This window comes from Rhinolophus ferrumequinum, chromosome 13 (assembly GCF_004115265.2).
Source record: "Rhinolophus ferrumequinum isolate MPI-CBG mRhiFer1 chromosome 13, mRhiFer1_v1.p, whole genome shotgun sequence".
Taxonomy (NCBI): Eukaryota; Metazoa; Chordata; class Mammalia; order Chiroptera; family Rhinolophidae; genus Rhinolophus; species Rhinolophus ferrumequinum.
Window position 1 is genome coordinate 26,242,523 of NC_046296.1, and position 13,780 is coordinate 26,256,302.

Sequence of the window (13,780 nt, forward strand, 5' to 3'; positions counted from 1 at the left end):
TTAATTCCTAAGTTTGGCATTAAAAGTCTTCTTAGTTTGGCCCTGATTTATCTTTTCTATTTGTGTACCAAACCAGTTGCTTATTATTTCTCAAATAATCCTTGCATCTTTCTGTCTAATGTGTATTGTTCCCTCCTTTTTATCTCTCCCTCTATTAGAATCTAACAATCTTCAAACACCCTCTACTTTCCAAGAGCATCTATTTATTATCAAACTAGAACATATACTGAACACCCATAGCACTTTGTTTATGTTGTTAAATTAGCACTTACCACACACTTCATTCTGTTGTTTTTATGGTTATTTTATCTGCTACAATAGATTATAGCTATTTGATAGTAGAGACCCTGCTTTATAAGTTTGTATCTATGACTCATGGTAAAATCCTATACACATAAAATGCTCCAAGTATTTGTGATACTTAATGAATGTTTAGTTATCATAGGACTCTCTGAGGTCCAAATGACTCAGTGTCCCTGTTATAACAGGTTCAATAATCCAAGCTTGTGGTCTATTTTGAAACTTCTCTGTCCTTTACATGAATTTTATAATTGCTTAATTGTTTGGTTTAGTGTTGAATATTTCAAAAAATTTTATTTATGATAACATTGATAAAATATGTTCATGCATATGCTTAACAGGTATTAATATAATTCTGTGTTGATGGCATTAGGTAAGAGATTGTGGGGGAATACACTGTGTTTTATGTAATTACCTAATGATGACTAGAACACCTAATACAACTAACCAGGGGTTTATCTTAAATTCGTACTCTGTAGTTTTCTTTAGTTTTGTGTATTTGAATTGGTGAATAGATGTTCTTCGGAACATCTCTTGATAATAAATAGCAAGTATATGTTCTAAGTTTATGCCCAGGAAACATAATCCTTTAGGCTCTTTGAAGCATTTTGCTTATACACATTCATCTGAAATGTCTTATTGGCACCATGGGATCATTTATCTTTGTTAAACTACACCAAAGTCTTCTCTTTGTTAATTCTTTCTGTCACATCATGTTTTATATTAGAGTTTTATTTGCCCTCAAGTTTCCTGTTCTTCCCAAAGCAGTTAAAACAGCTGATTCCAGAAACCAGGGAAGACAAGTATTTTGTAGATTTATTTAGTCACCAGTTATCTTTACCTCTAAAACGTGGTTTTTATTTTTCAAAAGAATATTATCAAAGGTATAACAAGAAACAACGTCTTAGTGCAATGGTTTCTGTTTTGTATGTTACATTCTTAAAATTTAGTCTGTATGGTAACAATTATTCTTAAGAAAATAAATATTTATTGTAATGTAACCTGCTTTGGAGGGAAGGTTTTAAACTTTTCAAGGATGTAAGTAGAAAGTAAAAAGGGCTCTCTGGGATCCCCTCATCTCACTGTCCTCACAATTTGGGCTATCTTAGATTCTCCTCCCTCCCCCAAGAAAAAAAATTATCTAGATTTAGGTCAAGCTCAATTTAAATTGTGCTTCTTATTCTCTTCGGAGACTGGAAATTTGGATTCAGGATGGCCTTCTGAGATACCTGTGACTGTCATCAACTCCCCTGTGAAATTAAAGTAAACAGACAATTGTAAAAGTTGAAAAGATATTTTTAAATAATTGAAAAATAATGGGCAGTTTTTTTTGTTTAGGTTCTTCTGCTATTCTTTTCATTTGGATAATTCTTTTTCCTATTCAATATTCAATATTAAAACAGTTTTCTAAATTTTAAATTAACTCATTCTTTCATTTTCCCCATGTAACTACTTTTGTTCTAGTCCTGAGTCATGTGCATTGGGCTTTATCCTCAGAGAAATGCACAAGGGCACGGAGTTGGGCAGCATTTCTCAGCTTACTTTGCTAGGCACTCCCTGTTTCACTACCTTTTTCATACTCCCCTCCTGAAATGCAGAATCCAGCATTCTTCTGAAATTCTTTTTTTCCCCCTTTCAAAATGACTATGCACTAATACAATATTTGAATAATACGAGTTCAGTCTTGACTACTTCCTCCAGGCACATTTTTCAAACTAGGAAATTACCAGCATTCTTTTTAACTGCTGGCATTCTTAAGATGCAAGGCATTTAAATGTCTGCATCTTTCAAAAAAAAAAACACCAAAACACTGCACAGTGTAGAGATTGCAAGACATCTTGAGGACTAAAAAGGATATTGATTGGGTCCCCTCCCACCATGCCCATCTAGTTGTTAGTATAGATTTTTACAAAGTTGTTTTATTAACTCCATTAATTCTCTTTAATTTTATATGGTCTTACTTGTACGTATTTGAAGTTTAGGGGAAAACAAGGATGAATAACCTACATTTTAGTATCTTTTGCCCCCTGATAATGCCTGACCCTGCAAAGCTGCCTCCTTATCTACACATATTTTGGGGAATCCGCAGGAGTCATCGCATGTGTTCATAAACAAGTCCACTCATTTACTAATGAACATTGACATTTTCTTCTCACTTGCCTTACCTACTACTTCCTAGGCCTGCCTTATCAGCTGATGATTGCTGTCATTTCTTCAGGTGTATGGATTACTCCTTGGCCACCATGGCTACTTTTGCTGGGTATAGATCCCGTTTTGTCTGGATACCACCACCCTTCACTGAGTACACTAATCTGAAGGGCTGCCAGTCCTGCTTACTTTCTGCTGGGCCTCAAACCTGCAATCACTTCACCACCCTTATACCAGACACTCCCTTTGGGGCCACAAAGGAGTCCTTTATAAAGTAGAATGTCTTTCTTTTTTTTGTCCTTTACTTTTTAGTGGAAGCTGGAGCAGTGTTGTTTGTACGAGCCTTCTGAATACTAGCTTGTACATTTTTCTCAGTCCTTCCACCCCCATTAGAACCAGAAATGAATCCTTTGATGCTGAGCTGGAAGACAGGTCCCATTGTAGACTCTGCATTGTACTATTCTCAGAATTTCCCCTTATGTCCAAATGGATAGAGTGAAGGGCTTTGTACTTGACATTTAAAACTCTCCACACATCTCACTTTGCTTTGCTTATTTTCCCCCAAACTGCATGATTTCTGAGTAGTTTAGGACTTTAAAACTTAACAAAGATATGGGCAGTGGACCTACTGGTTTTCTAGTTAAAAGCGTTCCTGCCTCTTAGAAATAGCCAATGCAGATTACAAAGAAAATTATAGTCCATTCTCCATTTCTGTTATCAGAGGAAAGTTTTAACAAATTCTCTATTACTGAATTGGCTTAATGGGAAAAACAAACTTTCAAGTTCGGTCTTCTTTTGATATGTAAGTAAAGTTGCTGCCTTTTTGGTTTTAGTTATAAAATTTTATCTATACTTAATTTGCATGATAAACCTTTTTATGTAGCTACTAACAGCTAAACTTCAGCCTTGTCTTTGCTCAAATTGTCATGAATTCTAACTATTGGTATTTGGATAAACTTTCATTGAGGAATGTTCTAGCATAGTCTAGAAATTGAGACTTTTGTTGCTCAATATCAGAAGAAGTATGGTCCTGTTTCATCACGTCCTTTCTTCCCCATCTCAGTGGGATATTAACCTATTTGCAGGTCCTAATTTATGCATACTTCCTTTTATGTAGAAACTTCTCCACATATAGATGTTTTTTTCTTTATAAAACCCCTATGTTGTATTTAGTATCCATTCTTTCATTTCACCTTAAATAACTATATAAAATGAGAGATCATATTTAATACTTTTTCGTTTTTTTCCATATAAATTTGCATAGTGCTAAACATATTGAGTGGTAGTAGCAATAACATCAACAATGGCTATAATAAGCTAATTGAATAATGATATCCTCAATACAGTCCTGTGGTAGGTACTCCATTATACCCATTAATAGCTGGAGGAACTTAGAAATAGAGAAGTTAAATAATTTGTCCAAGTTAGCTAGTAAGCTGAGAAGTTAGAATAAGAAACCAGAACTCAGAGTCCTGGTTCATACATTAAGCTTAATAAATGCAAAATAAATATTTACTTAATTCATTAACTGATTCTTTAAATAATCATTCCAGACATCACCTATCCAAATCACAAGGGTGCAGTTCACATATTCTAATACAGTAAGTGTTTTGGTTTTGAAAAAAGTATAACTATAAAGTAATTCTGAAAATAAGCTCCATAAAACTAACTGAAAACATTTCCAAATAACAGAGCTCTGGAAATATTTTAAGTGATAGCAGCCTCACTAGAGTCCCTCCTAAGGTGACAACTCTGAAAAATAATACTCAATTGAATGGAAAAATTCATAAGTTGCTTAATATCTCTTTTTCCCTGCTCCCTGCTGATAAGGAACTGCGTCCTCTTTCATAGTAATATGGCCCACTAGCTCTCCTATCCCACACCTGTGTACATGGCAGCCAGCTTTTGGTTAGAGCAGGGCAGATCTGGGGCTTGGAGAATCCTTTGATTCATCTCTAACCTTTAAAGGCTCTTTAGTACAAGGAAAAGAGTGAATTCAGATCAATCCAAAATTTACTACTATTATTGTAGCCTATTTCCTTTCTACCATTTTCAGTTTAATTTGTCCATCACTTTCCAATATACATCTTGATTTACCACCATCCTCGGGACATGCCTTTCTTTTACTCAAACTATGTGCTCTCCCTACGGTACCTCTGTACAGCCAAATACAGTAGAGCACTGTAGTTGTGAGCTCAGATCCTGGAGCCAGTCTGCTTAGATTCAACACCTGCCTCCCCTACCTGCTGGCTGTGAGACCTCTCTGTGCCTCGTTTTCCTCTTTATAGAAGTGATGATGGTACTACTTCAAAGGGTAGCTATTAGGAGTAAATGAGTTACTATGTAAATTACATACACACACATACATATATATATATACATACATATATACATATATAACGTTTAGAACAGTGCTTGTCGTGAGGTAAGTACTTCGTATTATCTGTTACCCTCTTCCTCATCATCATCATTTAACTGGTGAAATCCTATACTTCTCTGAGATCCTGCTAACACTTCACAACTTCTCTGTAGCTTTCTTAGAGGCTCACAGTTTCAGGCAGGCATGAATCCTTCTTTTATGTTGTCACATTGTTCATTCTGTCATTTTAATAATTAGCACACTGTGTCTCATTAGTTCAACATGCATCTGTTTCTTGATGATTATAAATGCATTGAGTTCAAATCTAAAGGAGAAGGAAGGGCCAAAGAATTTTGTACTACGTTTAAAAGTATTTTAAATGATCACCCATATAAAACTAGCATGGGAAATATTTTTATTCACTCCTAATGTTAAATAAGCTGAGGGCTTATTCCTCCATCTAAAACGTGTCTTAAAATATTTTTAAAGGAGGCTGGCCCGGTGGCTCAGGCGGTTAGAGCTCCATGCTCCTAACTCCATAGGCTGCCGGTTCAATTACCACATGGGCCAGTGGGCTCTCAACCACAAGGTTGTCGGTTCAATTCCTCGAGTCCCGCAAGGGATGGTGGGCTGCGCCCCCTGCAACTAGCAACTGAAACTGGACCCGGAGCTGAGCTGTACCCTCCACAACTAAGACTGAAAGGACAACAACTTGACTTGGAAAAAAGTCCTTGGAAAAAAGACTTGGAAGTACACACCATTCCCCAATAAAGTCCTGTTCCCCTTCCCCAATAAAAAAAATTTTAAAAATATATTTTTAAAGCTTCTTTTGTTATTCGTAAGTTTATTGGAAAGAGCAATTTTTAAATGGTCTCTAAAAAGAAAATGTTGGTAGTTTATGTATTTCCAAGCAAACATTTGAAAGTTTTATAAATTGTTTTCAAATATTTGTAAAATACTGACTTTTTTCCTGACTCTGATTAGTCTTCTCCCAGTCAGTCCAAATTGATTAGGTTCTACTTAGTTAAAAAAAATATATATCCATATATCAATAATATCCATCACTAACCCCTGCTAGTAAAATTGGGATGTACATTTTTGCTATTATTTTTTTAATGCAGTTGGAGTAGAATATCTGGATCTATCATGACATACAGATTAACAAACTGAATGCTAACGTGGTTTCACACAGTTTACTTTTAAGTAAATGTGTTTCTTATAATAGTAACTATATACTATTTACTTTGCAAATTTCACTTTAATTAGTCAGTTTATATGTGAGAGATAGTAAATATTTGCTTTGTATATTAAAAACACCACAAATATGCCTGTACTTAATAACTACCTAGCAGATGTTTCCTTTCCTTAAAAGTGTTTTTAAGAATGCTTAAATACTGAATAATTCTAAATATACTCAGACCCTTAAAAACCAAACATATGTTATTGAAAACTGAAATATATATTCTTCTTAGCACATTTCTCAGTGTGATGACAATAGTAAATCTAGGAAAAGAAGTGTATTTTTCTTTCTTCTAGAATTTATTTCTGGATGATTAACCAAGGCTATACTAATGTTTATTATAATGAGCCATATCTACAATATCAGTAGTGGCAAATGATTCTATTATATCTAAGGGATCTTGGTTTTATTGGCAATAGAAGATAATTAATTGGCACCTCTTTTTAATTATTTTTAAACAGGACACAGATTCCTTCTGCCATCAGATGTCTTTCTGCTTGACTGAACTGCACTTGTGGTCTTTGAAGAATACCTTACACATTGGGGGTAAATCAGCTCTGGATTAATTTTGATATTTTTGAAAACATAAGTTACAACATTATAAATAAATACCAGCAAAGGTTAGAGCCTAGATTCTCCAGCTGGAGTTATATTATTTTTATACTTAATTAAAAATTGGCTAGTGGAAAATATTCCTTTTAGTTACTCTGATTAACTTATTTTTTAAGCTTGAGTTAGATTTTCTGTTGTAAAAATTAATTTTACTAGCCTAATGTTTTAAAATTAAAATTAATTAAATTTTTTTTACTATTTTAAAAAATTAATTTTACCAGCCTAGATACATATGTTTAATTTTTTGCTGGAATTGTTCATAATAACTGATTTATATTCATAAATATTTGCAGGCTAGCTAATGGTAAAGGCATTTCTATTTGATTTTAAAATAATATATCAAACATAGAGCTAAGATGTACAATTAATTATATTAATGTTCTTTGCATTTCACGTTTTTTGGGGAAGGGAAGTAATATAAGTGTATTTTCACAATGCTTATTAGCATTATAAGATAAAGTAAATATCACTAGGAAACATTTTTTATAAAATCTTTCTTTTCCTTGATTATCCAAAACAGCTCTTGTATTTAGGAGGACAGTTTTATTTATGTCTTTAGCATTATTATTATTAAGAAAATAGTTTTCCTTTACTAAATATATCTTTATATCAAATATATAATTACAGATGAATGTCATTATGATTTCATTGTTTACCTTGTTTAAAATGTGTAAGGATAGAACTTCCAGTTAAAGTGGATTTAACACACAGTTGCTTCCTTCCCAGATTCTTCTAAAATGAGAGTAAATGATAAAATAAAGGAGGCATTAACCCACAAGGATTAAGAGAATAGGAGAGTAGACAATTGCAGTTGGATGGTTTTTAGACGATGGAAGGGATGAAGGAATTAGCAAAGTTTAATAATCTGAATATCAGATTTCACTGCTGGAGAAATACAGAGGATTCCAATAACAGCCAATTTGTGTCTCAAAACTCTAGAAAGATACAGAATTTGAGGAGCTTGATACTGTAGGAGATGGGGATGTGGCATGAGGGTGACAACAAAGGGACTTGAAAGTCTGCTTAAGAAGTAGTAAGATATCTTTCATACTGTGCAGATATTTAACTAGGGTGGCTCTAAACTTGGGAACACTAGCCCCAGTGGAAGAAAGCAGTGGAGAGGTGCTGAACTGAATACAGGGATGAAGTGACTGCATGGCCCCAGAGAGAAGACCTAGCCACATTGACATTTGAGGGAATCCTCAAGTGAAACACCGTGGTTCCTGGCTGATCGGTGAAGCCCACCAGTTGGCAAGACCTATTCATGTACACAGAGCTTCTAATAAGCTTTCTAGTGCCTCACTTTTAAATATGAACAGGAAGAAACAAAATACAGTAGCTTCAGAAAACACTGGAAAGTTATACTAAGCTCTTGGAAATTGAAAATACGAAACAGAAAAAAAATTTAAACTCAAAAGGGAAAAAAACAAGCTTATTTCACTGCTGGTGAAACTATAAATTGGTCCAACCACTTTAGAAAACAATTTGACATTATCTAGTTAAGTTGATATACAAGTATATGTCACCTATTGACCAATAATTCCACTCCTAGATATATGCCCTGATGAAAGCCCTGACACTTGTGTACCAGGAGATGTGTACAAAAGTGTTTATAATAGTACTGTTTACAATGTAGGAAACTAGAAACAACCCAAACGTTAATCAGCAGGAAAATGGATAAATACATTTATGCAACAGAGAAAATAAATGAATTACAGCTGCATGCAGCAGCATAGATGAATGTCAGAAATATAATATTGGACAAAAAACTTAAAAAGTAAGTTGCAGAAGAGTACATACAGTATGATTGCATTTAGGGGAAGTTCAAAAATAACAGGAAAAATTAAATAATGTATTGTTTCAGGAGACGAATAATACTATAAAGAAAATTAGAATTATGAACACAAAATTTTAGTATAGCTCTGAGAAGGGAGGGAATGGAATGGAAATTGGAAAGGGTACACATAAATTAAGGGAGGCCTAATTTAAGTTATTTTTTTTCCCTTTTTTGTATTTTTTAATCTTACATACATTCTTTTGTATTTTTAACATTACATATAATCATTTGTATTTAGTAATTAAACAATTTTAAAACAAAAATGTTACAGCAGTATTTTCAATATAACACCTTATTTAGTAATAAATATACATACAGAAAAAAACTAGGGAGAGACAATAAAATGTTACTAGTAGCTGTCTCTGAAGAATTGAAATATGGGACATTTAACTTTTTTATGCTTTTCTTACTTTCCAAAGTTTATACACTGAATATATATTATTTTTATAACCAAGAAAACAAAATTATGTTGAAATATACATAAATATGTTAGAAAAAATAAAATGAATGCTGTGACAAAACACATGGATAATAAATAGGAAAAATGGGAATTTTAGTGATTTAACCTAGGAGCTCTATAAGTTTGTTTCTTTTTTGTTCATTCATTTTGTTCTTCAGATTCCACATATAAGTGAAATCGTATGATATTGTCCTTCTCTGTCTGACTTACTTCATTCAGCATAATGCCGTCTAGGTCCATCCATGTTGTTGTAGATGGCAGGATGTATTCTTTTTTATGGCTGAGTAATGTCCCACTGTATATATGTACCACTTCTCAATCCATTCATCTATTAATGGAAACTTACGTTGCTTCCATATCTTAGCTACTGTAAATAATGCTGCAATGAACATATGGATGCACATGTCTTTTTGAAGTAGTGTTTTGGGTTTCTTTGGCTAAATACCCAGAAGTGGAATTGCTGGGTCCTTCTTTGTCTTTTGTTATAGCCTTTGTTTTAGAGTCTATTTTGTCTGTTATAAGTATTGCTACTCTAGATTTTCCTTTTATTTCCATTTTCACGAAACATCTTTTTACATCCCTATACTTTCAGTCTCTATGAATTTTGATCTGAAGTACGTCTCTTGCAGGCAGCATATGTAAAGGTCTTGTTTTCTTATCCCCTCAACCACTCTGTGTCTTTTGATTGGATCATTTAATCCATTTACATTTAAAGTAACTGTTGATAGATATGTAGTTATTGTCATTATGCACATTTTTCATCTTTTTTTTCTTCTTCTTAAAGAAGTCCCTTTAACATTTCTTGTAATACTGATTTTATGGTGATGAACTCCTTTAGTTTTTTCTTTTCTGGGAAGCTCTTTATCTGCCCTTCGATTCTAAATAATAGCTTTACTGGGTAGAGTACTCTTGGTTGTAGATCCTTGCTTTTCATCACTTTAAGTATTCCATGCCAATCCCTTCTAGCCTGCAGAGTTTCTGTTGAGAAATCAGCTGACAGTCTCATGGGAGCTCCCTTGTAGTTAACTGATTGCCTTTCTCTTTCTGCTTTTAAGATTCTTTCTTAAAAAAAAAAAAAAAAAAAAAGATTCTCTCTTTATCTTTAACCTTTGGCATTTTAATTATGATGTGTCTTTGTGTAGGCCTCTTCGGGTTCATCTTGTTTGGGACTCTGCGCTTTCTGGACTTATATGTCTATTTCCTTCACAAGTTTAGGAAGTTTTCTGTCATTATGTCTTGAAATACGTTTTTAATTCCTTGTCTCTCTCTTCTCTTTCTGGTACCCCTATGATGTGAATGTTGATACACATGATGTTGTCCCAGAGGCCTCTTAAAATATCCTCATTTTTTTGGATTTTTTTTTTCTTTTCGCTGTTCTGATTGGGTGTTTTCTGCCACCTTATCTTCCAAAGTGCTGATGCAGTCCTCTGCTTCATCTAATCTGTTGAGTCCCTCTAATTTATTCTTTCAGTTATTATGTTCTTCATTTATGACTGGTTCTTTTTTATGATTTCTATCTGCTTTTTTATTATTTCCTGTTTCTTTGTTGAAGTTCTCCCTGAGATCATTAAGCATCCTTATAACCAGTGTTTTGAACTCTGCATCTGATAGGTTGCTTGTCTCCATTTTGTTTAGTTCTTTTTCTGGTGCTTTGTTGTGTTCTTTTCATTTGGAACATGTTTCTTTGTCTCTCCATTTTGTCTGCCTCCCTGTGTTTGTTTCTGTGTATTAGGTAGAGCTGCTACATCTCTGTCTTGGTAGAGTGGTCTTTTGTAGTAGTGTCCTGTGGGGCCCTGTGGCACAGTTTCCCTGGTTACCAGAGCCAGGTGCTCCAGGTGTGTTGCTTGTGTGAGTTGTGTGTGCCTTCCTGCTGTAGTTGAGCCTTGGTTGCTCTTTGCACATCAGTGGGAGGGATTCATCTCTTGGCAGATTGGTTATGAGGACTGGCCGTGACTACAGTGGTGGAGCTATTGTGCAGGGGCTGACCCTTCAGAGCAGGATTTGCTTTAGTGGGGCTCTGATGCCTTCCAAGTTTACCCTTTGAGTGTTTTTTTTGTGGAGGTGGTTGAGTGGTGCTCTGGTGTGGTCTGAAGCTGGCCACCAGATGTGTTGGTTCTGGGAGGTGCTTAGGTGCAGGCCAAGGTCAGCCACTGCCTGTGCCCTTCCTGGGGCCACTTAGTATGAATTACACAGTTATCTACAGGTGGTTGCCATTTATGCTGGGTTTGGGGGTGGCTGGTAGAGGCTAAGCTGCAAACCGCGGCTGGCTGATGCTAGTGCCAGGCTTGGGACTGCTTAGCAAGAGGTATGGGACACACCGAGGCCAGATGCTGCTTGTTTGGGGTTTGTGAACCTTTGAGAGATTTTAAGAAAGTCTGCAGCATGAGCCAGGACAGGCAATTTGTTTGGAGAAGCCACTGGAAGCAGCTTGGGTAGACCCTCAAGTTGAGTGGGTTGGGATTTCAGGGAATGACCAAGGCAGGGCAAAGGGTGTTCGCTAGGTTGAAGGAGACACAGACATGGCAGCCACCTGCGTCTGCATTCTGAGTAGGAGGAGGGCTCAACTAAGGAACAGTGGCTTCTGCCAGCAATTTTTCTGGAAAATGCTGCCCCTCCAGCCCTCGCCTTAAAACCAGACAGTTCAGTTCCTCCCGGTATGTCCCTGGCGCCTTTTGAGCTGCTTGCTCAGTGCTGGAGCTCAGAGCAAGTGAGTCCATCAGCAAGTAAGTCTGTGGGCAGGACCTTTAAGAGGAACTCCTGTGACTCCAGCAGCTCTCCGTCTCAGCCACAATCTTTGCTGGTTTTCACAGCCAGAAGTTGTGGTGACTTCTTTTCCCGGCACTGGCACCCTGGGCTGGGCAGCCTGGTGTGGGGCTGGGAACCCTCTCTTCTTGGGGTGCTCTTCGGCTGAGATATCCCTCCTGATTTTTAACCACCACATGTAGGTGTGGGACCAGCTCATTCCGTTTCTCCATACCCTTCTACCAGTCTTGACTTGGTTTCTTCTGTATATTCTTAGTTATAAGACTTCTGTTCAGCTAGATTTTAGGTGCTTTTCAGTGATGTTGTTCTGTAGTTTAGTTGTAATTTTGATGTGGCCGTATGAGGAGGCAAACACAACATTTACCTATTCTGCTGTCTTGACTGGAAGCCCTGTCACTCTTCTTTTTAAAGAATACATTGATGCCAAAAAAATAAAAAATAAAAAGAATACATTGATGCCATTTTGAGCTTTCTAGAAAAAAATATCACTAATTATGATATTACCAATGTCTTTGAGGGTATAAACGGATTTCTTATTTTTGGCTTTCAATATTTCTTTTTTAAATATCTAAATCAAACATGCAGGGCTTTAAAAATTCAGGTACTGCTAAATGTTTTCAACATAAGCAGCATTGCCACACTGTGTATCTTGTAGCCCTCAATACCTGCTCCATAGCACTAACTGTTTTCAGTTTTTAGCTATTTCTTTGGGTATATACCTCCACGTTTGTAAATAATATGCTTATTATTTATTGATTCTTTAGTTTTAAATATTATCAGTTGCCTGGCTTGAAACCCCATGATTAGAAATTTGATTGATTCTATCTTGATTCCCTTATACCCCTAGTCTTCTGTTACATACCTGGCAAACTCCTTCCCTACCTCTCTATCTGTCCTAAAGTCCTCTGTCCCTGCTCTGTCCTATTTGGAGACAGTGAATGGCTTTTAGAGTACAATCCCCTAGTGTACATAATAGCCCCCGGGGACAGTAAGGTCTTCAGCCCCAAGTGGATCTTCAGCCGGGCCTGTACATTCTCTCTGCTGGCACATTACTCTCTTTGCACCCATATGAAATCCTACTTCTTTCTTTAGGGCTCAGCTCTTATAGTCACCTAGAGAAGCCTTCCCTGCCATTTAGACTAAGTAACCCTATTACATGCTCTCATTATGCTTAATGTTTAAAGTATTTTTAAAATAGAGGTAAAATTGACATATAACATTATTAGCTTCTGGTGTACCTTATAATATTCAATAAGTTTAATTAACATACATCACCATACAGTTAAAAAAATATTTTTTCTTATAAGAACTTTTAAGATTTACTCTCAGCAACTTTCACACATGCGATGCAGTATTACTAACTACAGTCACCATGCCATATGTTAGATCCCCATGACTTATTTTATAACTAGAACTTTATACTTTTTGACTCCCATCACTCATTTCACCTACACCCCCACCCCCACCTCACCAATCTGTTCTCTGTATCTGTGACCTTGTTGTGTTTTTTTTTTAATTCCACATATATGTGAGATCATATGGTATTTGTCTTTCTCTTTCTGACTTATTTCACTTAACATAATGCCCTCAGTGTTCACCATGTCGTCACAATGACAATATTTCCTTCTTTCTATGGGTGAATAATATTCCATTCTATGTATATACTACACTTTCTTTATCCATTCATCCATTGACGGACACTGAGTTTGTTTCTATTTCTTAGCTATCATAAATAATGCTTCAATTAACATGAAGGTACAGATAGCTTTTCAAGTTAGTGTTTTCGTTTTCTTCTGATAAGTATCCACAAGTGTAATTACTGGATCATGTGGTACTTCTATTTTTAATTTTTGGAGGAACTGCAATACTGTTTTCTGTAGCTGCTGCACCAATTTACCTCCCCACCAACAGTACACAAAGGTCCCCTTTTCTGCACATCCTCGCCAATGTTTATTTCTTGTCTTTATCCTGGTCAGTCTAATTTGAAACAATCACAGACTTACAGAAAACTTTTCTCTACAGAGAATTTTCTTCTTGAACCATTTGAGAGTAAGTTGTAGA

The 13,780-nt window shown here is 35.7% G+C and overlaps 1 protein-coding gene across 8 annotated transcripts in view; it reads left to right on the forward strand.

Annotated features, from left to right (window-relative positions):
* The window catches only part of WDPCP (WD repeat containing planar cell polarity effector), a 316,746-nt gene that overhangs the window by 88,354 nt on the left and 214,612 nt on the right, over positions 1–13,780 (forward strand). For all 8 annotated transcript variants that reach the window (XR_004424816.1, XM_033124690.1, XM_033124694.1 and 5 more), the window contains exon 2: positions 6,509–6,593. Coding sequence is in view for 7 of the 8 variants with exons in the window: in XM_033124690.1 (XP_032980581.1) it covers positions 6,533–6,593 (61 nt within the window). In the remaining variant the exon portion in view is untranslated. The remainder of the gene's footprint in view (positions 1–6,508; positions 6,594–13,780) is intronic.